The sequence below is a fragment of the Gymnoscopelus microlampas genome (assembly GCF_963454915.1).
Source record: "Gymnoscopelus microlampas genome assembly, chromosome: 22".
NCBI lineage: Eukaryota > Metazoa > Chordata > Actinopteri > Myctophiformes > Myctophidae > Gymnoscopelus > Gymnoscopelus microlampas.
Window position 1 is genome coordinate 43,534,177 of NC_139959.1, and position 23,092 is coordinate 43,557,268.

A 23,092-nucleotide genomic window follows, 5' to 3' on the forward strand; every position below is an offset into this window, starting at 1 on the left:
TATCTGGTCATGTCATTAATATAATATTAATTATCTGGGCATGTCATTAATATAATATTAATTATCTGGTCATGTCATTAATATAATATTAAATATCTGGTCATGTCATGTCATCATTAATATAATATTAAATATATGGTCATGTCATTAATATAATATTAAATATCTGGTCATGTCATTAATATAATATTAATTATCTGGGCATGTCATTAATATAATATTAATGTCTTTAAAGGCATTACATTCTCAAACATTTTCTCATCCTTTTCCCCAACACGGTGACACATTTGAACTATTTCAGCCACTTTCCCCCCCCCCCCTGAAATGACGCTTCTGACATCACATAAAATCTAGCCCCTGATAGGCTGAGCAGTGGTGTGATGATGTCATCGCAACTAACACCCGATAGGCTGAGCAGTGGTGTGACGTCACAACTTGAGTAAAATGCATTCAGTTGATTTCCACCACCTCTCCTCTAGGGGGCGGCGCCCTGAGAAAATTGGCGCCGTGCGAGCGCACGGGCCGACGGTTTGTGTAGCCGGGCTGACGTCACGCCCGGTGCTGTGGAAGCACCCTAAGGTGTTGAGAGAGAGAGAGAGACAGACAGACAGACAGAGACACACACACACACAGGCAGACAGACAGACAGACATGGAGCAGGCTCAGGTGACGCTAATCGCTAAGCTGCGGTCGGAGAACGAGAAGCTGCGCCTGGAGAACGACGACCTGAGGCTGAAGGAGACGACGACGTTCCCCCCTCGAGGCGCGCCGCCGGCGCCGCACCACCACCACAACAACAACCCCGCTACCGACCCCGCCGCCCCCGGAGACTCCAACAACAACAAGCTCTACCACCAGTCGCCACTAGATGTCAGCAGCGACGGCACCAAACACTCGCTGCCTCACCAGGGGCACCACCAGCAGCACCACCCGTGGAATCATCATCTCCACACGAGCGACGAGAGTTCAAAGTTCAGCGTCAAAGACCTTCAGCAGGCGAGCGGCGCTTACCGTAGCTCCTCCCCCCCGGTCAACTTCCAGTCGTTCATCGTGAACTCCATGCACGGCGTCGGCAACAACAACAACAACAACGGCGGCGTCCGCAACGGAGCCGCCAACAAGCTGGACGCGGTTTACGACGAGGACAAGCCGATGCTGCGCGTAGCGTCGGCGACGGCGCTCAAACAACCCCCCCAACAGAGGCTCCTGGGCGAGATCGCCTTCCAGCTGGAGCAGCGCATCCTGGCGTACGTGTTCCAGGGCCAGGTGACGTTCTACGGCTTCACGGTGCTCAACGTGCGGGAGAAGATCGCGCAGGCGGCCACGCGGCCCTTCACCGGCATGCTGGACGAGGGCTACCGGCGCTGCCTGCTGGGCCGGCACGCCGAGCTCATGGACAAGCTGGCGTGCAAGGCGGGGTACAACCCCCAGAGCCACCCCATGTTCGCCCAGTTCATCATCAACTCGTACGGCCGGCTGGGGGGCGGGGCCGGGGGAGGGGGAGGCCGAGAGGAGACGCAGCAGGACCTCCTGGACCAGCCCGAGGCGGTGAGGAAGGCCCTGGTGGGCGTGGCCCCCAGCTACGTCCTCCGGGACATGCTGGTGCTGCTGGGGGGTCTGCAGTACATGGCCGGCAAGGACGGGAAGGCCCTGTTCCTGTGGTAGAACGAGGTAGAGACACACTGTAGAGAGAGAGAGAGAGAGTCAAGGAAGGCTCTGTTCCTCTGGTAGAGAGAGGTAGACACACTGTAGAAAGAGAGAGAGAGTCAAGGAAGGCTCTGTTCCTCTGGTAGAGAGAGGTAGACACACTGTAGAGAGAGAGAGAGAAGGATGGCTCTGTTCCTCTGGGATGTTGGTTGTCTAGGAAGTTGACAACCGGAAATGGTTGAATTTGGCGGAAGTACCGCCCAAGGAAATGACGTCGTTGATGCTTTACAAATCTGTTAACATTCTGAAACGAGTGTTGTGATTGGTCAAAAAATATCGTTTCCGGGGGAAACGGAAATCCTGTCCACTCAGGACTTCCTAGACACTCGCTGCTTTAGGTCGTGACCAGGCTCTTCTTTTCGCAAATGAGTGAGGCTGGGACCGAGGTTACCAACAACCTGGTCAGATGTCTGGAGAGAAACGGGATGACTGGAGTCCACGATGATGCGGGCTCGTCTGAGGACGACCTAGAGAGAGTAGAGATAGGTACCCTTCCAGGTCTGTAACTCTGAGAGTGTATTAATTAACCCTTACGGGTCCATTTGGGTCCATGTGTACACTCTTCAGAGTTACAGACCTGTAAGGGTCAATTTGGTTCCATTTGTACACTCTCAGAGTTACAGACCTGTAAGGGTCCATTTGGTTCCATTTGTACACTCTCAGAGTTACAGACCTGTAAGGGTCAATTTGGTTCCATTTGTACAACCTTACTTTGAGTTAAATGAACACTGAGGATTTTACAGCGTAGATCGGGGGGCGTCCCAGAGACGGAAACGTTGTATTAAATGGGGGTGTGGCCTAAAGCACATTAAACTGGGGGACCTGAAATATAATTGAAATCATTTAAAAAAAAAAAGGTTGAGAATAACTAGATTAAACTGGAGCCACAATATACACTGTAGAATCCTCAGTGTTCGTTTAACTCTCAGAGTTACAGACCCTTAAAGGCTCCTGCATGCTACAAATCAATCCATTCTGATCAGAATAATAACCACTCAGTAATCTGATCCAGTTAATCATAGCAACGTTTGGACATAGGTGGTCCCTGGTCGTGGTCCCCAAACCTCATGTTGAGAAACAGTGCTTTGCAGTGTGTCAGTGCCTTAATGTAGTATGTAGTAATGTGGTAACATTAAAAACGTCAGCTACCAGTAGGCTTTTTAAAGGTTAGCTTCCACACACTATTAACCGTTCCAGACCACGACTGGAGCGGTGTACAACACAGATAGGAGGTCCCCTTTACTCAGGGACCTTTTAAACAAGCAACACACAGAAGTGCAGTAAACTGTATATTTACTTGTGGCGACGAGAGACCCACCTTGTCTCCGCCATGGCGATTTCAGAGCAAACTCGACCGTGTTAGCAGGCCCTTGGCCTCCGGGGAATTAGCGGAAAATCTTTAGTCTAAGTCTGGTCACCATCCGTAAGCCCTTTAATAACTTGATCAACTACCACAATATCCAGTCCCCGACTTAAGACAACCTATGGATCTGAGGATAACTGTGTTATAAGAAAGACAAGAGGCAGAGGGGCACCCTAAACTTACTGGCCAGCTTCAACAGAACATCAACTTGACCTTCACTCAGTCAAAAGACTCCATTGAAACAACCTATCTTACTCCTCTGACTAGAGAAATGCACTGAAGCTCATGCGTTACACCAACCCACTACATCCCCATGGCCTAGAACCCAGAACTTCACTCTCTCTTGAGTCCAGTCACACATAGGGATAATGAGCCAACACATGCAAACCATATCACTCTTTACGCCACATTGCCAACCCACAGCACATCATCATAGCGCACCGTCATTGCAAGAACAATTCAATGCTCACAATTCCTTGCATACCAAACATTGTGCTCCATAAACATTACTCAATACATTACTCCGCACAGCATTGTATCAAACGTTGGCATCAAACTTTGCATCAGTTACAAATCTCTACCTGTATGGGATGTGAATTGAATTTATGTATGTTGCCGTAGTGTGGAATTCTCAAACTCACCGAGGGCTTGGTGGTGTCCTTCAGAAGAAACCCCTAGTCTAAAACTCAAACTCACCGAGGGCTTGGTGGTGTCCTTCAGAAGAAACCCCTAGTCTAAAACTCAAACTCACCGAGGGCTTGGTGGTGTCCTTCAGAAGAAACCCCTAGTCTAATTATCTTTATATATAATATATATAACACTTACTCAGAAAATTAGGCTTTTTTTTTGAAGATTAAAAGCTTCCCTTTATTTGCTCAGTTCATAGTGGGATTACAGATGTGTATTTAACAATACAAAATACAAATACAAAATACCAATAGAAATTAAATCTAGTAATGTCTCATGTCTGTCTGGTCAGATTACAAATGCCTTAATTTAGGCTTGTCGTAAAATGATTTAGAATTTAGATTAAAAAGAGGAGGTTCCATTTAGATCTCATTCAGCCTGACATACAGGCTAGTCTAAATTTGGTAATTCCAAAAATGTCCTTAAAGTAGCACTAAATAGGTTTAATCTCAAAATAGAGAAATTTACCCTTTTTGATTGAATTAATTGTTAAAAGTAATATTTTACCATTGCAATTTAAGTAATTTTTTCCTTCCTAATTTAATTATTTTTTTTACCTTCCTCCATGTGGAGCCAAGACTGTTTAACATCTGAGCAAGGTGCAAGAGAAGAAGCCCCAAAAACCTAAGAGCCCAAGGCCCCCAACAGCCATCTGTGTCCAAAACCTCCCAAGTCTCCCTCAGCCTCTGTCTCCCCAGCCTCTCTGCTGATGCTCTTGTAAACGCCCCTTTATACAGTAGTACGGTCTAAAGGAAGTTCTCCAGACATCAGTGTGTGTATGTGAGTGCACGTAGGTGTGCACGTGGGTGACTTTTCGAAAGTTAAGAAAGTCAGTGTGTGTGTATTTGCGTGCACATAGGCGTGCATGCCTTATTCTTAGAAGTCAGACGCTATAGGTGATAATCAGAAGTCAGTGTGTCTGCATGTGGGTGTATGTGTGACTTGTCCAACAGCTACCCACACACACAATAAAACGCTTACTTTGCACCTTGCACGACATTATCAGCATGGCCATATATGGGCATACTGAGGGGTTAAATGTCCCCCAAAATGTGTCTTATACCTGAGCATAATTCAGTAAATGCAATTATACTGCAGGAAATGCACATAAAGCAAATGCAGGCCTCTGTCTGCTGCAAGCCTTCCAGTGCCAACCTGTCAATATCATATTCTTTCTTTAGGCAAATCAAGTGATAACATAATTTAAAGCCTATATCCTTAAGTGAGTGGAAATACATTTCCAGATGTTCAACAACACATAGCGCCACACGCTGGCCAGACATTTACATGCGTATCGGTGTTGTTGTAAAAGCTCTTGTTTTTGGGGCGGTGTAGCCGCCCCCTATAAGTGAGTTTTGGACACCGACCAAAACATTTGTATACCCCCTAACCCTTCCATTGTTAATGCAAATCGATACTTTTGCAAAGTCAGCCAATCACATTACAGCTAGTGTCATCACCACTAACTGTAATGTGATTGGCTGACTTTGCAAATTCAGGACTGTGATTGGCTAGCGAAACACATGACACTTGTGCAGCCCTATGAATAGCAGTATGGACTTAAAAAAAAGTCATTTATCCTTTTTTTAAAGTGAGTCATGTTGTGATGACGACACACCGCCCACTTCACACTGGGTGTGATTTTTGGGGCGGTGTAGCCGCCCCCTATAAGTGAGTTTTGGACACCGACCAAAAGATTTGTATACCCCCTAACCCTTCCATTGTTAATGCAAATCGATACTTTTGCAAAGTCAGCCAATTACAGCTAGTGTCATCACCACTAACTGTAATGTGATTGGCTGACTTTGCAAATTCAGGACTGTGATTGGCTAGCGAAACACATGACACATGTGCAGCCCTATGAATAGCAGTATGGACTTTAAAAAATCACACCCTGTGTGAAGGTAGCGGCGCCTTTGAATACATTATGTCATCGATATGTGTTTATAATGTGTTTATAGCCATGTGTCATGTGAAGCTTGACCAATCACTTTGTTGACGGGTCTGACCAATCAGAGCGTCGACGACAGATAAAGTTAAATTGAGGATCTAACTTTAAATAACTTACCTAGAAGGAGACTTTAGCCAAATAAAAATATATACAAAAAAAACATGAGGAAATAAAAAATAAACCTTGACATCATAGTGATGTCATGAATAGTCCCCTTGCCTGACAAATCACAACCTTGACGGGCCTGACCAATCAGAACCTTGACGGGCCTGACCAATCAGAACCTTGACGGGCCTGACCAATCAGAACCTTAACGGACTCTTGGATTCTCGATCGTCTCTATCAAACCATTCTGTCATAACGGATGACTGGGTCCCGAACTCAGACTTTCTATACATTCACCCTTCATCTGTTCTTGTATCTTTCTCTTTCTATTCGTCATATTAACTTTAAATAACTTACCTAGACGGAGACTTTAGCCAAATGAATAATAAGATGAAGTCATTGTCATCGTTTATATAGACATCGAATTCTATATTCATGACATCATAGTGATGTCATGAATAGTGACCAATCACAACTTTGGCACACCTGACCAATCAGAACGTTGACGCACCTGACCAATCAGAACGTTGACGCACCTGACCAATCAGAACGTTGGCGCACCTGACCAATCAGAACGTTGACGCAAAAGCCAGGCATAGAGGGCTAATATCCGCTCTTTCCCTAAAGGTATAGAGCGGCTAGCGCCGCTAAAAAAAAGTAATTTATCCTTTTTTTAAAGTGAGTCATGTTGTGATGACCACACACCGCCCACTTCACACTGGGTGTGATTTTTGGGGCGGTGTAGCCGCCCCCTATAAGTGAGTTTTGGACACCGACCAAAAGATTTGTATATACCCCCTAACCCTTCCATTGTTAATGCAAATCGATACTTTTGCAAAGTCAGCCAATCACATTACAGCTAGTGTCATCACCACTAACTGTAATATGATTGGCTGACTTTGCAAATTCAGGACTGTGATTGGCTAGCGAAACACATGACACATGTGCAGCCCTATGAATAGCAGTATGGACTTTAAAAAAAGTCATTTATCCTTTTTTTAAAGTGAGTCATGTTGTGATGACCACACACCGCCCACTTCACACTGGGTGTGATTTTTTTATTTATACGTTTATTTGGACGGGACTGCGCATATTAATGAACACCAAACATACATACATGCTGTGAAGTGTTGTATTGGTGATTTTGTTATTGGTGGGACGCTGTTTTAAAGACGTCACGTGACGCGGACATGGCTTAACACCTATACACTACTTAACACCTATACACTACTTAACACCTATACACTACTTAACACCTATACACTACTTAACACCTATACACTACAGGTCACACAACGGACCATAGATATGCATCTATAGGCTCATTCCTGTGTTCATTCACCTGGTGTCAATCAACTGTGTTGAGGTGTGAATTAAGGCTTGTTTTAAATCGATGCGTGTGCGTGCTAAAAAAAAATACATATATGTATATAGCATCCCTAATCTGATCTAATGTAATCTAATCTAATGTAATTTAATGTATGTTAAAGTCTGTGAAGCTATCTATGAACTCTATGAGGATTTGATTGATTGATTGATTGATTGAATATTTTATTAGGCAAAAATGTAAAACAGCACAGATACATATAAAATACTTTGTCTAACAGGTCCATTCATGATAGTCCTTGCGGTCTTGTTTCCAACGAGGTCCTTGGTATTCAATTCATAGACATTCTTGGTATTCAATTCATAGACATATATAGTGGCACCACAGTTCAAATATCAATAAAAAATCACACCCTGTGTGAAGGAAGCGGCGCCTTTGACGAGCCCCGTGCTCAAACATACACGGGTGTTGTCATCAATATTTGTTTATAGCCCAGCCAATAACAATACAGCGGACACACGGACACGCACACGGACAAAGTCAGATATAGAGCGGCTGGCGCCGCTAAAAAAGAACAGGCAAAAGATAACATTATGTACATAAAAAGAAATAAAAAAGGGGGATAAGGGGGGGGTCGTCTGTCTAACGGGAAAATAGAACTACCTCCTTTGACAGTTATACAATATGTACGCCAACACACTGACTTCAGGAGGAGGGACAGAGATGGAGAGATTAAAAAGGAAAGGCGGAGAGACAGAGAGGAGGAGAGAAAGAAAAGAGAGAGAATTGAAGAGAGAAAAAGACAGACAGACAGACAGACTATTATTCAACACAACTGGACAACTTCCGAAACCCCACTACACAGGTACGTGTGTGTGTGTGTGTGTGTGTGTGTGTGTGTGTGTGTGTGTGTGTGTGTGTGTGTGTGTGTGTGTGTGTGTGTGTGTGTGTGTGTGTGTGTGTGTGTGTGTGTGTGTGTGTGTGTGTGTGTGTGTGTGTGTGTGTGTGTGTGTGTGTGGTAGAACTACTTGTAAACACTTGCTGCTATTTTAAACAAATGCTGCTATTTGTTTCTAAATGTTTTACACCATCCACTCTAACATACATGTAAAATGCTCATGGTTTTATAAGATCATTTTTTGTTTTTTTTATTTGACAATGTACATTTTATAATGTAGTCATTTGGGCCGCATTAACCGTGGAACTTAGTGGAACTTGTGTTCCACGGCAACTCACAACGCGTCACATCGCGATGTGTTGTGAGCTTGTAGATCGGCTATTTTCAAACATTTTGTACTTTTACTTTTGGTACTTTAAGCACATTTTGATGCCAATACTTTTGTACTTTTACTCAAGTAAATTTTTAATTTTGGACTTTTACTTGTAACGGAGTATTTTTATATTGCAGTATTGGTACTTTTACTTAAGTAAAGAATTTGAGTACTTTTTCCACCACTGCCAATAAAGCTCCATTGAATTGAATTGAGAGACAGACAGACAGACAGACAGACAGACAGACAGACAGACAGACAGACAGACAGACAGTTTCCCACAGTGACACGGTGAGACACATGTGTTGTTTACAAACCCTCACGTATTGCAGCTTGGTCAGCATTTAAACTGCGTTTCCCACAGTGCAACACGACACTAGTGTTTACATGTAGCAGCCTGGTCAGCATTTCAACGTATTCAGTTTTTTTTTACGCTTCAAGGTTTTTCAGACCAAGGAGCCCTTAGCAGAGAGAGAGAGATATAAGCAGGGACCCGTACTATATATTGTAGGGGACCCCCCAATATAATCCTATTTGACCTGGGGACCCCCCTATATAATCCTATTTGACCTGGGGACTAGCACTTGCAGGAGTTGCATTACATTTAGTTTAGATCAGGGGTCTTCAACGTTTTCAGGCCAAGGACCCCCTAGCTGAGAGAGAGATGAAGCAGGGACCCCCTCTATATTGTATAAAATTGTGTTTCAGATTCAACTTTTTTTGTTGACTTGGTCTGCTCTTTTTTCCCTCTCCACCAAACACCTCTTTGCCACAAATAGCCGATCTACAAGCTCACAACGCCTCGCAGCGCGAGGCGTTGTGAGCTTGTAGATCTGCTATTTTTGGCTAAAGTTCTCCTCAGAAAAGGGATACTAGGGTTCAAGTGGTTACGGTAAAAAAAAAAAAACATATCACACAACGATTTGGCGGACCCCCTGTAGTAACTCTGAGGACCCCCTAGGGGTCCCGGACCCCCTGTTGAAGACCCCTGGTTTAGATACATGATGTGAAAATGATTCCCTCTTTTCTCAGGTAATAATAATATTATTATTTTTATTTACCTAATAGTTAAAAAAGGTATTAAAAGTCATTAAATGGTCACTTTATAGACGTGCAGATACCATGTATATACACTTATACTGTATGTTGGTCTCTCTCTCTCTCTCTCTCTCTCTCTCTCTGAGAGAGATTGCCGCCAGATTGCTAACCAAAACTAACAGAAGGTCCCACATCACTCCAGTCTTAGCCGCCTTACATTGGCTCCCCATCAAATTCAGAGTCCAGTTCAAAGTCCTGGTGATCACCTATAGGTCTCTACATGGGCAGGCTCCAAGTTACCTGACCGATCTGGTCCCACGCCATGTCCCAGAAAGGGCCCTAAGGTCTGCGGAACAGGGTCTGTTAAAGACCCCAACCACCAACCTCAGAACCAAGGGTGACAAGGCTTTTCAAGCTGTAGCCCCAAAACTGTGGAATGCTCTCCCCCAAGCCCTGAGAGATGCAGCCTCGGTTGACATTTTTAAAAACAAACTCAAAACGCTTCTATTTGAACAGGCGTTTGTTGTCATTTCATGATTTTATTTTCTATTTTTCTTACTGTACCTGTGTTATTATCCCATCTGAGAGAAATTTGTACAGCCTTTTTGTTTTGTGTTACTGTTTTTATTTGATGTATGTAAAGCACTTTGTGAGACTCCTCTGTGAAATGTGCTATATAAATAAAATGTACTTACTTACTACTTTCTCTCTCTCTCTCTCTCTCTCTCTCTCTCTCTCTCTCTCTCTCTCTCTCTCTCTCTCTCTCTCTCTCTCTCTCTCTCTCTCTCTCTCTCTCTCTCAGGTATCTAGTGACATCACAGTGACATCACAGTGACATCACAGTGATGTCATACATTCATGACGACCCAGACCTCAGTGAGAAGGACGCCACACACCAGGTAAACAACAGGAAGTGATGTCACAGGATGTGACTCACTCACTCTCTCTCTTTCTCTCAACAGGAAACTAACTGAGTGACCCACACACGCACGCACGCACGCACGCACGCACGCACGCACGCACGCACGCACGCACGCACGCACGCACGCACGCACGCACGCACACACACACACACACACACACACACACACACACACACACACACACACACACACACACACACACACACACACACACACACACACACACACACACACACACACACACACACACACTGGTCCCTGGACCACACTTTGAGACCCTCTGGTGTAGCAGAGTGTTTGGAATAATAATATGGAATGATCTCCTCTTCCACCTAAAAACTGTGACTAGGTGAGTCATTAGAAGTGTTTTAAAAAGGTTCAGAGTGGCCAAACAGGCCTTTTATGATGACAGATGTTGTGTTGTAACATAATCCTGTATTCATTTCTTCATTTCTTCATTTTCACCGGCTGACTGGTTAACCCTTGAAGCCCTGAAGAAGCATCTGTGTCACTTTTTGATTTGAGCTAAAAAGCATTTTTTTACTCTTCGGCTATTCAAAAAATAGCAGATCTACAAGCTCATAGCGCGGCACCGAGTGCCGCGCTATGAGCTTGTAGATCTGCTATTTTAGAAATATCGTTGTTGTTTTTGCAAATCTTGAGATTTGAGTTTCAAAAGCGGACATTTGTAACTCAAATCTTTGCTTCTGGGGATTCAACAGTTTTTTGAAAAAACTTATGTCGCCATAATATCAGTGGTTCTTTTTTCCATGTCAAGGACCCCCAAAATGACATGTATTTAGCCACGGACCCCCATCTAAAAATATATGTTTCAGGGACCCCCGGAAGCAAAGATTCGAGTTAAAAAATTTCGCTTTAAAACAATATATATATATTAAAAGATTTGCACACATTTTCACGATTTTTAAAAATATTGCTTTTTAGCTCAAATCAAAAAGTGACACAGATGCTTCTTCAGGGCTTAAAGGGTTAAATGCAGATTGTTGTTTTATTGTCTCCGCCAGGCCGAAAGGCATGGCAAGAGAGTATGTTTTACCCCCTGTCCGTCCGTCCGTCCGTCTGTCCGTCTGTGGACAGCTAATCTCCCGCACCGTTGGCTTGATCGCAGTGAAACTATGCACATAAACTCCCTGGATGCCAATTCAGAACCTCTGCCCCATTTTTTTCACATGGCCCTGTTATAACGCCACCAGGAGGCTGCTTTTTCCTGACATCAGCGTCTCTGCTGTCCTGACATCAGTGTCTCTGTTGTCCTGACTTCAGTGACTCTGCTGTCCTGACATCAGTGACTCTGCTGTCCTGACATCAGTGTCTCTGCTGTCCTGACATCAGTGTCTCTGCTGTCCTGACATCAGTGACTCTGCTGTCCTGACATCAGTGACTCTGCTGTCCTGACATCAGTGACTCTGCTGTCCTGACATCAGTGTCTCTGCTGTCCTGACATCAGTGACTCTGCTGTCCTGACATCAGTGACTCTGCTGTCCTGACATCAGTGTCTCTGCTGTCCCGACATCAGTGTCTCTGCTGTCCCGACATCAGTGTCTCTGCTGTCCCGACATCAGTGTCTCTGCTGTCCTGACATCAGTGTCTCTGCTGTCCTGACATCAGTGGGAAGTTCATTCCACCACTGTGGGGCCAGAACAGAAAAAAGTTGTGACCGTGTCGATCGACCAGAATGGAACAGAGCCTTCATTAGTATCATTGTAACAACCAGAATGGAACAAAGCCTTCATTAGTGTCATTGTAACAACCAGAATGGAACAGAGCCTTCATTAGTATCATTGTAACAACCAGAATGGAACAGAGCCTTCATTAGTGTCATTGTAACAACCAGAATGGAACAGAGCCTTCATTAGTGTCATTGTAACACCTGTGAAGGAAGTAAGGAAGAGGCCCAATTTCATGACAATATGTGTGCTGTGAATAGAGACTATTAGAGACTAATGTTGTCTTTGTTGGTGTTTGAGTGGTTCTCAAACTTTTTCATGTCAGGGACCACTAAATTGACACTTATTAGCCTGCTGACCCCCATTTTAAAAGATATTGCGAGGGACCCCATTAGAGAAGTTATTTTTACGGCTCTAGCAGTGATTCTCAACCTTTTTAATTTCAAGGACCCCCCAGTTTGACATGCATTAGGGCTACGAACCCCCATTTAATGGCATTTCTATCTCTTGAACCTCAGTTTATATCATAAAATCTATGTCAATTTAACTCTGAGAGTGTACAAATGGACCCAAATGGACCCGTTAGGGTCCATTTGGTTCCATTTGTACACTTTCAGAGTTACAGACCCATAAGGGTCCATTTGGTGCCTAATCTATCATTTAGCTGGGGACCCCCTGGAACTCCCTCAAGGACCCCTGGGGGTCCCCGGACCCCACTTTGAGAACCAATGATCTAGAGCTTCTGAACTGATTCTAACTGCTCAGACGGTCATTACTGCTCATCAACTAAATAGAGGATTGATTGATTGATTGATTGATTGATTGATTGATTGATTGATTGATTGATTGATTGATTACTTTATTAGCACAGTAAAGTGCAGTTCAACACAAGGTCTGTTTAGAGGATTTAAAACCCAAGACAACCTATGGCTTGTTTCCATTGTGGTCCTTTGTACATTTGGGGCTCATTTGGTTCCATTATATTCACATAATCATTTGATGTATTGTTGAAGGTGATGAACATTAATGATATTCACATTATTATATTCTATTATGTTTTATGAACATTCATAATATTCTTTATGTGTTTATTTTCATTTTAATACTAAGTGCTTCAAAATAACTATAAATCCTACTAAAATATAACTATAAATCCTTCCACCTTTTCTAATGAGAACCAGTTGTTTCACGTTTATGGTTTTAAATGTTCCTAAACGTCATTATGCAGAATATTATTTAAACTCAACGTGTGTCTTAGCTCCGCCGGCACCTCTCTCTCCGCTATATAGCTCCGAGATGAGGTTCCTCGTTTGTTTCTGCCGTTTGCGGTAGACATTGTCGCAGATTTTCCACTTTACATGTTTCTTACCTCTTTATGCACATCCTATCCAAAAAGTAAAGCATTTCCGCCACTCTCTCAGATGATTTAAGTTCTAGTGCACCATAAAATCTATCCAACGGGTTGAAGAAAGTATTTAATTTGCCTCGGTTTTCATCCAATGTCTTAACATGTTTTTAAGACATTGCGCAAGAGTTGCGCCCGTAGAGATAACATTACTGATTCCCCTACTGGTCAAATGTTGAATTGCATCTTCTAACGCAAAATATTATGGAACCGGATGAGGAGAGAAACGATTTAAACGCTTTATTCAACCCGTTGGATAGATTTTATGGTGCGCTAGAACTTAAAACATCTGAGAGAGTGGCGGAAATGCTTTACTTTTTGGATACGATGTGCAGAAAGGGGGCAGAAACATGTAAAGTGGAAAATGTGCGACACTGTCCTGCTAAAACGGCAGAGACAAACGAGGAACCTCATCTCTGAGCTATACAGCGGAGGGAGAGGTTCCGTAGGGCAGTGGTTCTCAAAGTGGGGTCCGGGGACCACCAGGGGTACTTGAGGGGGTTCCAGGGGGTCCCCAGCTAAATGATGGATAGGAACCAAATGGACCCTTATGGGTCTGTAACTCTGAGAGTGTACAAATGGAACCAAATGGACCCTAACGGGTCCATTTGGTTCCATTTGTACACTCTCAGAGTTAAATTAACATTGATTTTACAACATGAATTGGGGTCCCAGAGATAGAAATGCCATTAAATGGGGGGTCCGTAGCCCTAATGCATGTCAAACTGGGGGTCCTTAAAATGTATCTTTTCAAATGGGGGTCCGCGGGCTAATAAGTGTCCATTTGGGAGTCCTTGACATGAAAAAGTTTGAGAACCACTGTTTTAGCGACGTCTCAGCAACAATGAGCAGCAGAATACAGGCTCTGCCGCCCTCTTGTGGTGAAAGCCTGTAACAATGTGTGTCTAGTTAACACTGTCAGTCATGAAGAGTCACTTCCGTTTGATTTTCAAAATAAAACATTCTGTCAAGTCGAACAGAATCACGAGAGCACTTCCGGCTTCCTGTTGTTAGCAATTAGCAACAATGCTACTCGCGTCAACAACACATTAAATTATATTTTATTGTAAAATAACAGAACTGTGAATCTTACTGGCGTTTCTAATGAGAGCCAATAACAACAATACATTATAATACAACACGTGATGATGTTTAAAATATAGTTAACAATAGTTAAAACCGAACGAGAATTAATATTAGTTGCTGCGCATGCTCAGTTCTCACGAATGCCATTTTTTACTTAGTCTAATGACGGTAGCGCGTGCCAAAAAAGCTGATCTACAAGCTCACAAGCTTGTAGATCAGCTATTTTAAGAAAAGCTTTTATTTTGAGAAGAAAGCGGAAACTCCGGCATGGCGTTGCTAGCGTCTGACTTTACGTCACGGAAGTCGAAATAAGTTAGGTCACCGATTTTGATGTAACATACCAGAAATCTCAAACAGAATCGGGTCACTTCCCGAATAGTCTCGCGCGACGACACTACCTAGTCCGAAGCTTTTGTTCTGAAAGGACAGCGGAAGCGCTAGCGTGGCCTTTAACGTGTGACTTGATGCGTGGAGGTGGATGTAAGGGCTTACGCCATGTAACTTGACGGACCGTGTTTACGTTATGTAGCCGCTTAGCTTAGCGTAGCTTGGCTTGGCTTGGCTTGGCTTAGCTTAGCTCGCTAGCCCGTTAGTGAAATAAAGTAACCAGCGTTTCAAAGGATGTCAAAAGTTAAAGTAAAAAAGTCGCATTGCTTACAAAACTTTTCTTTGTTTCAACAAATCCAAATATTAGTATTCATTTATCGGCTGTCCTGTACGACAACGATGTTCCTTTACGACAATGTCCTCTCCTCAGGGTTGGGAAGTAACGGATTACATGTAACGCCGTTACGTAACGGAGTACAAAAAAAACGTAACGGTAACGTCCTAGAGTACATTTTAAAATGTGTAATCTGGATTACAGTAACGGGGGTGTTGTAACGGGCGTTACAGGAGGGTTACATTCTCCCCTTCCCCTCATTAATTTTACAAACAAGTTATAAATTATTATAACACCAAACAACCACCTGCAAGAGCGCACACTAGTCCGCACACAGACCGCAATGGATTGGAGTTGAGCAGCGCGTCTCTGTGTCAAAAATCCTCACAGTGAGACTGGAGACTGCTAATGTTGCATCAACAGCGGTGTTGCCAGACTTTGCGAGAGAAATAAGCAAATAGGTCTATGAAAACAAGCACAAAAGAAGCGACTATAAAAGGCCACATAACGCACTTCATAGCTATATATGTCGTCCATTAAACAATGTACATATTTATATATGTTGGCTATTTGAAAATAGACGATCTACAAGCTCACAACCGTTCTACCATTATTTACAAGCAACTTCAGAAAAATGAGCCCAAAGTGGCTTATAATAATCAGACTAGGCAACACTACAGACATCGTGGCTCTCTTTGTAGTCCTCTTTGCAGCGCTGTTCCTGCATAAAAGCCTTTACTCTTAACCTTAAACTGATCAGATGGTTTGGTTAAAGGGACTATAATCTATTAAAGTGTCTTTCTTTGGTTGTGATTGTTACTAGGTTCTGATAGTAACTTGGTATATTCTATTTATTTTTTCTAGTCTATGTATAGCCTTCATCAGCCTGTCAGTGATGCGTTTTCAACAGAAATGCTCATATTGGCAGTCAGCTGTGTAACACTAACTGATTAACGATGGCTCGTTGAGCCTGTATGCGCATTTGACCACATAGCAATCAACAGCACTAATTAATGTCAGTTGTGTGTGTGTGTGTGTGTGTGTGTGTGTGTGTGTGTGTGTGTGTGTGTGTGTGTGTGTGTGTGTGTGTGTGTGTGTGTGTGTGTGTGTGTGTGTGTGTTAATGTCCAACTGAATGTTTTCTGTAGTGTAGATATCAAGTCTGGGGGGTCTCCAAATATTTGCGTGATAGGACCTTTTTCTTGTATTTACATTAACCACATGAACCCTAATATCCCTATATTCTGAGGGGAACAAGAAGAGGTAGAGGGGAAAAGAGCAGACCAAGTACAGAGCCTAGGCTCAACTTTACTAAGTACTGAGAGTTTGACATGTCTGATAAATACACTGATGACAGTGCTGTTAAACAAGTCTATGAAGCTATCTATGAAATCTATGAAAAGGTTTAATCTGCAATACAAATTTTATACAATATGTAGTGGGGGTTCCTGCTTCATCTCTCCCTTAGCTAAAAACAAACCTTGGGGACCCCTGCTGTAGTAATCAGAGTAGACCCTCTCCCTCACGCTAAACTTAAATGACTTCTAAGTTCCACTTCTCCCCAAAAGGACAACTTTATTTTCCATCCTGAATGACAAGCCTAATATTATTATTGTATTTTGGTTATGTGCGATAACTGCAAGCCAATGTTCAGAGATTCAGTATTTGTCTTAATTTCTTTAATTAACATTTATTTTGTTGGCAATAATTCAACTGTCAGCCAGTGTTTTGAGACATATTGTCTTTTATTGCTACAAAATAAATGATAAAAATAAATTCTACATGCATAAATTATAATTTAAAAATGTTTTTTTAAATGAAAAGATCGGATCGGGAAAGATCAGGATCGGCAAATACTCAAAATCGGATCGGGAGCAAAAAAACGTGATCGGGACATCCCTACTTAAAAGTAATCCAAAAGTAACTGAAAGTAACTATAGTTACTTTTTAAATGGAGTAATCGGGATTACGTTACTGACTACATTTTTTAGCAAGTAACTTGTAACTGTAGGGGATTCCTTTTTAAAAGTAACCCTCCCAACCCTGCCTCTCCTTTACGACAACGATTCAACACGTTGCCCGTAACAACAATTATCAAAGCTATACCTGTCTGAACCACAGGAGGGCGCCATCCTAATGCATTTTACGTTGAAAGCCCAGATGTAGTCAGCCAGTAAAATGAGCCTAAAGTGACTTAAGTACAATTACTCAAGCACTGTACTTAAGTACAATTTTGAGGTATTTATTTTATTTTACTGAAGTGTTTCCAATTTTCAATACTTTTACTTTTACTCTACACTACAATTTCTATAAAACTTTAGTTACTTTGTAGATTTTGATTATTATTACAAAACATACATTAACCACTTCAGCCCTATATACATTTCGGCCATTTGAAAATAGCCGATCTACAAGCTCACAATGCGTCTCGCGATGCGACGCATTGTGAGCTTGTAGATCTGCTATTTTCAAAATATTTTTATACATTTGAAAACTTGTGAAAAAAACGTGGGACATTCTGCATAATGAGTACTTTTACTTTTGCTAATTTAAGTACATTTTCATACCAATACTTTTGTACTTTTACTCAAGTACATTTTTATGCCGGAGTTTTACTTGTAACAGAGTATTTCTACATTTCTTTAGTAAAAAATGAACTTATTTTTCCACCACTGATAGTAAGTAATAATAATCATATTAGGCTGTGAATAAATATAACAACAACAAACATTCATTGCCTTCATCAAACAAGTATTATGTGTTATTATGTCTATGAACATTCATTATATTCACCTTAATATATTCTATTATGTTTTATGAACATTGATATTTGTTTGGTTCTCAAAGTGGGGTCCGGGGACCCCCAGGGGTACTTGAGGGGGTTCCAGGGGGTACCCAGCAAAATGTGTAAATATAGCATCAGAATAATTTTATCCTTTTATACTTTGGCTATTCAAAAATAGCAGATCCACAAGCTCATAGCGCGGCACCGAGTGCCGCGCTATGAGCTTGTGGATCTGCTATTTTTTTTAAAATCTTGAAAATTTGTGCAAATCTTTTAATATATGTTTTTTTAAAGCGAACATCTGTAACTCAAATCTTTGCTTCTGGGGGGGTCCCTGGAACAAAATATTTTTAGATGGGGGTCTGCGGCCAAATACATCATCATTTTGGGGGTCCTTGACATGAAAAAGTTTGAGAACCCACTGTTCTACTGGATCTCTCCTCCTCAAGTCCCTCCCTAACATTTTAGATTCGTTTTTATTTGTTGATGAAATTGTCAGTAAATTTATCTCCCCTCCCCTGTAGGATGAAGACAGGGGGTCCGGTCAGGCTCTTGGTCTCAGGAGGAACTCGTTCCATCGGGTTGGTTTCAGTCCAAGATCTCCTTCCCTGACCCGGAAGTCTGAAGCTTCTAGACACAACCAGGCCCCTCCCACAACACGCAGGTAGACAGACAGACAGACAGACAGACAGACAGACAGACAGACAGACAGACAGACAAACAGGCAGGCAGGCAGGCAGGCAGGCAGGCAGGCAGGCAGGCAGACAGACAGACAGACAGACAGACAGACAGACAGACAGACAGAGACACAGGCAGGCAGACAGAGACACAGACAGACAGACAGACAGGCAGGCAGACAGAGATACAGACAGACAGACAGACAGACAGACAGAGACACAGGCAGGCAGACAGACAGACAGACAGACAGACAGACAGACAGACAGACAGACAGACAGACAGACAGACAGAGATACAGACAGACAGACAGACAGACAGAGACACAGGCAGGCAGACAGACAGACAGACAGACAGACAGAGACACAGGCAGACAGACAGACAGACAGACAGACAGACAGACAGACAGACAGACAGGCAGACAAGTGTTATTTGTAAAATATTCATCTATCTTTTTTCACTGACAAAAACTAAATCAAAATGAACCATGTTGACTAAAACTATGACTAAATATACTGATGTTGTGATCTTGTAGATCGGACTGACAATAATAATCAATAATGTGTGTTTGTGCGTCTGTCTGTCTGTCTGTCTGTCTGTCTGCCTGCCTGCCTGCCTGCCTGTCTGTCTGTCTGTCTGTCTGTCTGTCTGCCTACCTGCCTGTCTGTCTGTCTGTCTGTCTGTCAGGTTGAGTTTTTCAGGTATCTTCAGGTCATCGGGTCAGCAAGGAAGCCCCTCCCCCGCGTCAATCAAACTCTTCGCCAGAGTCAAACGAGACAAAACCAGAGGTAATCTATTACTTTTATTACCGTAACATATTTAAACCAGAGGTAATCTATTACTTGTATTACCGTAGAGGAAGGGTTTGTTTGGTGAGGCAACAGCATACAGTCCTCTCCTCTTCTTTACTGTGTGTGTGTGTGTGTGTGTGTGTGTGTGTGTGTGTGTGTGTGTGTGTGTGTGTACCACTGACTGCAGGGCACACACACGCACACACACACACACACGCACACACGCACGCACGCACGCACGCACGCACGCACGCACGCACGCACGCGCACGCGCGCACACACACACAAACACACAGGATGTGTGTTTTGCTGACAGCTAGTAATAGGATACACTGCAATGAGATTATCTGTCTGTCTGTCTGTCTGTCTGTCTGTCTATCTAATAAATGCTTTTCATGCTTATTCTGTCTTTCTCTTTCCTTTATTTATTCGGGGAAGCCCATTGAAGCCCATTGAGAGCACACTCTCTTTTTCAAGGACGCCCTGATAACAACATAAAATACAGAAAACATAAAATCCAGACAGTTTTTAAGTTGCTCGATTCAATATTTAGATATTAGATATTCATTTTATCAGACACGCCCCTTCCTATACAAACCAATTGTAACTTTAAACTCCATTTTTAACATGTTAGATTCATCAAAAACACCCGTCCTTGGTTCTGCTGACTCACCCTGCCCTCCTAATGCGTGAGGGGGCCGTGTTTTTCCGAGATTCTTTTTCATTTATTTGATTCTATTTTTTTATTGTATTTTATTTTTTTCATTTTCCAAAAAAAATATTAAAAATAAATGAAAAAAGTTATTGAAAAAACACGGCCCCCTCGTGTATTAGGGGGGCGGTAGGAGACGGGTGAACCAAGGACGGGTGTTTTTGATGAATCTAACATGTTTAAAATGGAGTTTGAAGTTACAATGGGTTTGTATGGGAAGGGGGCGTGTCTGATGAAATTAATATCTAATATCTAAATATTGAATCAAGCAACTTAAAAACTGTCTGGGAGGCTCACAAAAGCCTGAGTAGATGATACAATCACCAAAAGTTTTTTTGAATGTGAAATATCCCTTTAAAACCATCGGCAACAACAGCTTGAGTTCTACCCGTCAGATAGATGGAAAACCATGTGACCGACAGATCATCCATGCCTTCTGTAATAAAATATAATAATATAATAATATATTATTCATAATATATCCCCCCTCTTTTTGTGATGTGTTTTAACTCAGTGGTTCTCAAACTTTTTCATGTCAAGGACCCCCAAATAGACACTTATTAGCCCGCGGACCCCCATTTGAAAAGATAAGCCAGGGACCCCCCATAAGAGAAGATTTTTAGGGCTCTCTAGCAGTGATTCTCAACCATTTTAATTTCAAGGACCCCCAGTTTGACATCCATTAGGCTACAGACCCCCATTCAATAGCATGTATGTCTCTGGGACCCCAATTCATATCGTAAAATCAATGTTAATGTAACTCTGAGAGTGTACAAATGGAACCAAATGGACCCGTTAGGGTCCATTTGGTTCCATTTGTACACTCTCAGAGTTACAGACACACACGGGTCCATTTGGTTCCATTTGTACACTCTCAGAGTTACAGACACACACGGGTCCATTTGGTTCCTATCAGTCATTTAGCTGGGGACCCCCTGTAACCCCCTCAAGTACCCCTGGGGGTCCGCGGACCCCACTTTCAGAACCAGTGTTTTAACTAACCTTACTGTCTGTCTGTCTGTCTGTCTGTCTGTCTGTCTGTCTGTCTGCTCTCCACAGCCTCCAGTGTGTGTTCTCCTCCCTCCTCCTCCTCCTCCTCCTCCTCCTCCTCTCATGTCCTCACTGCGTCTCCTCCTCATCAGGAGGTGAAGACAGTGTTTCCATTGGAGACCTACGCCAGAGAGCCAACCAGGAGACAGCGCTCCTATTCCTCTCCTCCTCTCCCCTCCTCCTTTTCTTCTCCTCTTCAACAAGAAGTCACAGATGTGAAACAGGAGGTGAGTTTACTCCTCATGAGAGAGAGAGAGAGAGAGAGAGAGAGAGAGAGAGAGAGAGAGAGAGAGAGAGAGAGAGAGAGAGAGAGAGAGAGAGAGAGAGAGAGAGAGAGAGAGAGAGAGAGAGAGAGAGAGCAGAGGACGTTTTATTTTGAAAATATTCAGTGGAAGTGTGTGTGTGTGTGTGTGTGTGTGTGTGTGTGTGTGTGTGTGTGTGTGTGTGTGTGAGAGTGTGTGAGCGCTGAGAGAACCGTCCGTCAGCCCGAACCACCGTGCGTGTGCGCACTCGCTCTTCCACACGCACGGCACGCGCACGCACACACACAGTGCTGGAACAAAAAGAAGAGTGCGTGCGCGCGAAGCATCGTTTGGTAGACGGTGAAGACGGTGAGTGTGTGTGTGTGTGTGTGTGTGTGTGTGTGTGTGTGTGTACGCGCGCGCGCGCACCTGACGAACACCATATATTTCATACGATGTTTTATCGGTTGATCGATTATCGCCTGTTTTATGCTTCGTTGTGCGGACGGTGTGTGTGTGGGTTTGGAGATCTGCTGTTTTCATGATGATCTAAGATCCATAGATGATCTGTTGGATTATTATTATATCGATTATCAATCATAATATCGACTATCGCTGTGTGTGTGTGTGTGTGTGTGTGTGTGTGTGTGTGTGTGTGTGTGTGTGTGTGTGTGTGTGTGTGTGTGTGTGTGTGTGTGTGTGTGTGTGTGTAGTGTGTACAGGTGCAGTGTGTATCCGGCAGGATGATTGACAGGCGAGAATTGACGACAGAAGAGCAGAGTGACGGTAATAATTCATTTGTATTTTTTATTATGAATGTGTGTAATATTTATGCATGAATATTCATGACGAGACCTTATGAATATTATAATTAGGACTGTGTCACGATTGGATTTAACACGTTAAGACCTGAATCATTATTTCTGACACTTTGTATGAAAAACTTCTGTTTATCAGTGTTTTTTAACCCTTTAAGCCCCGAAGCATCTGTGTCACTTTTTGATTTGAGCTAAAAAGCATTTTTTTACTCTTTGGCTATTCAAAAAATAGCAGATCTACAAGCTCATAGCGCGGCACTCTATGAGCTTGTAGATCTGCTATTTTAGAAATATCGTTATTTTTTTGCAAATCTTGAGATTTGAGTTTCAAAAGCGAACATTTGTAACTCAAATTTAAACAGTTTTTTGAAAAAACGTATGTCGCCATAATATCAGTGGTTCTTTTTTCCATGTCAAGGACCCCCAAAATGACGTGTATTTAGCCACGGACCCCCATCTAAAAATATATGTTTCAGGGACCCCCGGAAGCAAAGATTCGAGTTAAAATTTTTCGCTTTAAAACAATATATATATATATATATATATATATATATATATATTAAAAGATTTGCACACATTTTCATGATTTTTCAAAAATAGCAGATCTACAAGCTCGTAGCGCGGGGCACGCGCTATGAGCTTGAAGATCTGCTATTTTTGAATAGCCAAAGTATAAAATAATGGCTAAAATCTAAAACGACATGTTTTCCCAGTTGTAATGGGTTAATATAAAAAAAGCCCATATGTTTTTTTTCCATCGAGATTTATGAAATATTTATATTTATTATTTTAACCCAGGCTGAAGGGG

The 23,092-nt window shown here is 42.7% G+C and overlaps 1 protein-coding gene across 1 annotated transcript in view; it reads left to right on the top strand.

Moving 5' to 3' along the window:
* Positions 1–7,904: 7,904 nt before the first annotated feature.
* The window catches only part of LOC311038667 (5'-AMP-activated protein kinase subunit gamma-2-like), a gene marked incomplete at its 3' end in the record, with an annotated part of 48,659 nt that continues 33,471 nt past the window's right edge, over positions 7,905–23,092 (top strand). The window contains exons 1-6 of the mRNA XM_084048237.1: positions 7,905–8,005; positions 10,252–10,348; positions 18,521–18,660; positions 19,359–19,459; positions 21,234–21,451; positions 22,180–22,252. Of these exons, the coding sequence (XP_083904363.1) occupies positions 10,295–10,348; positions 18,521–18,660; positions 19,359–19,459; positions 21,234–21,451; positions 22,180–22,252 (586 nt within the window). The 5' untranslated portion in view covers positions 7,905–8,005; positions 10,252–10,294. The remainder of the gene's footprint in view (positions 8,006–10,251; positions 10,349–18,520; positions 18,661–19,358; positions 19,460–21,233; positions 21,452–22,179; positions 22,253–23,092) is intronic.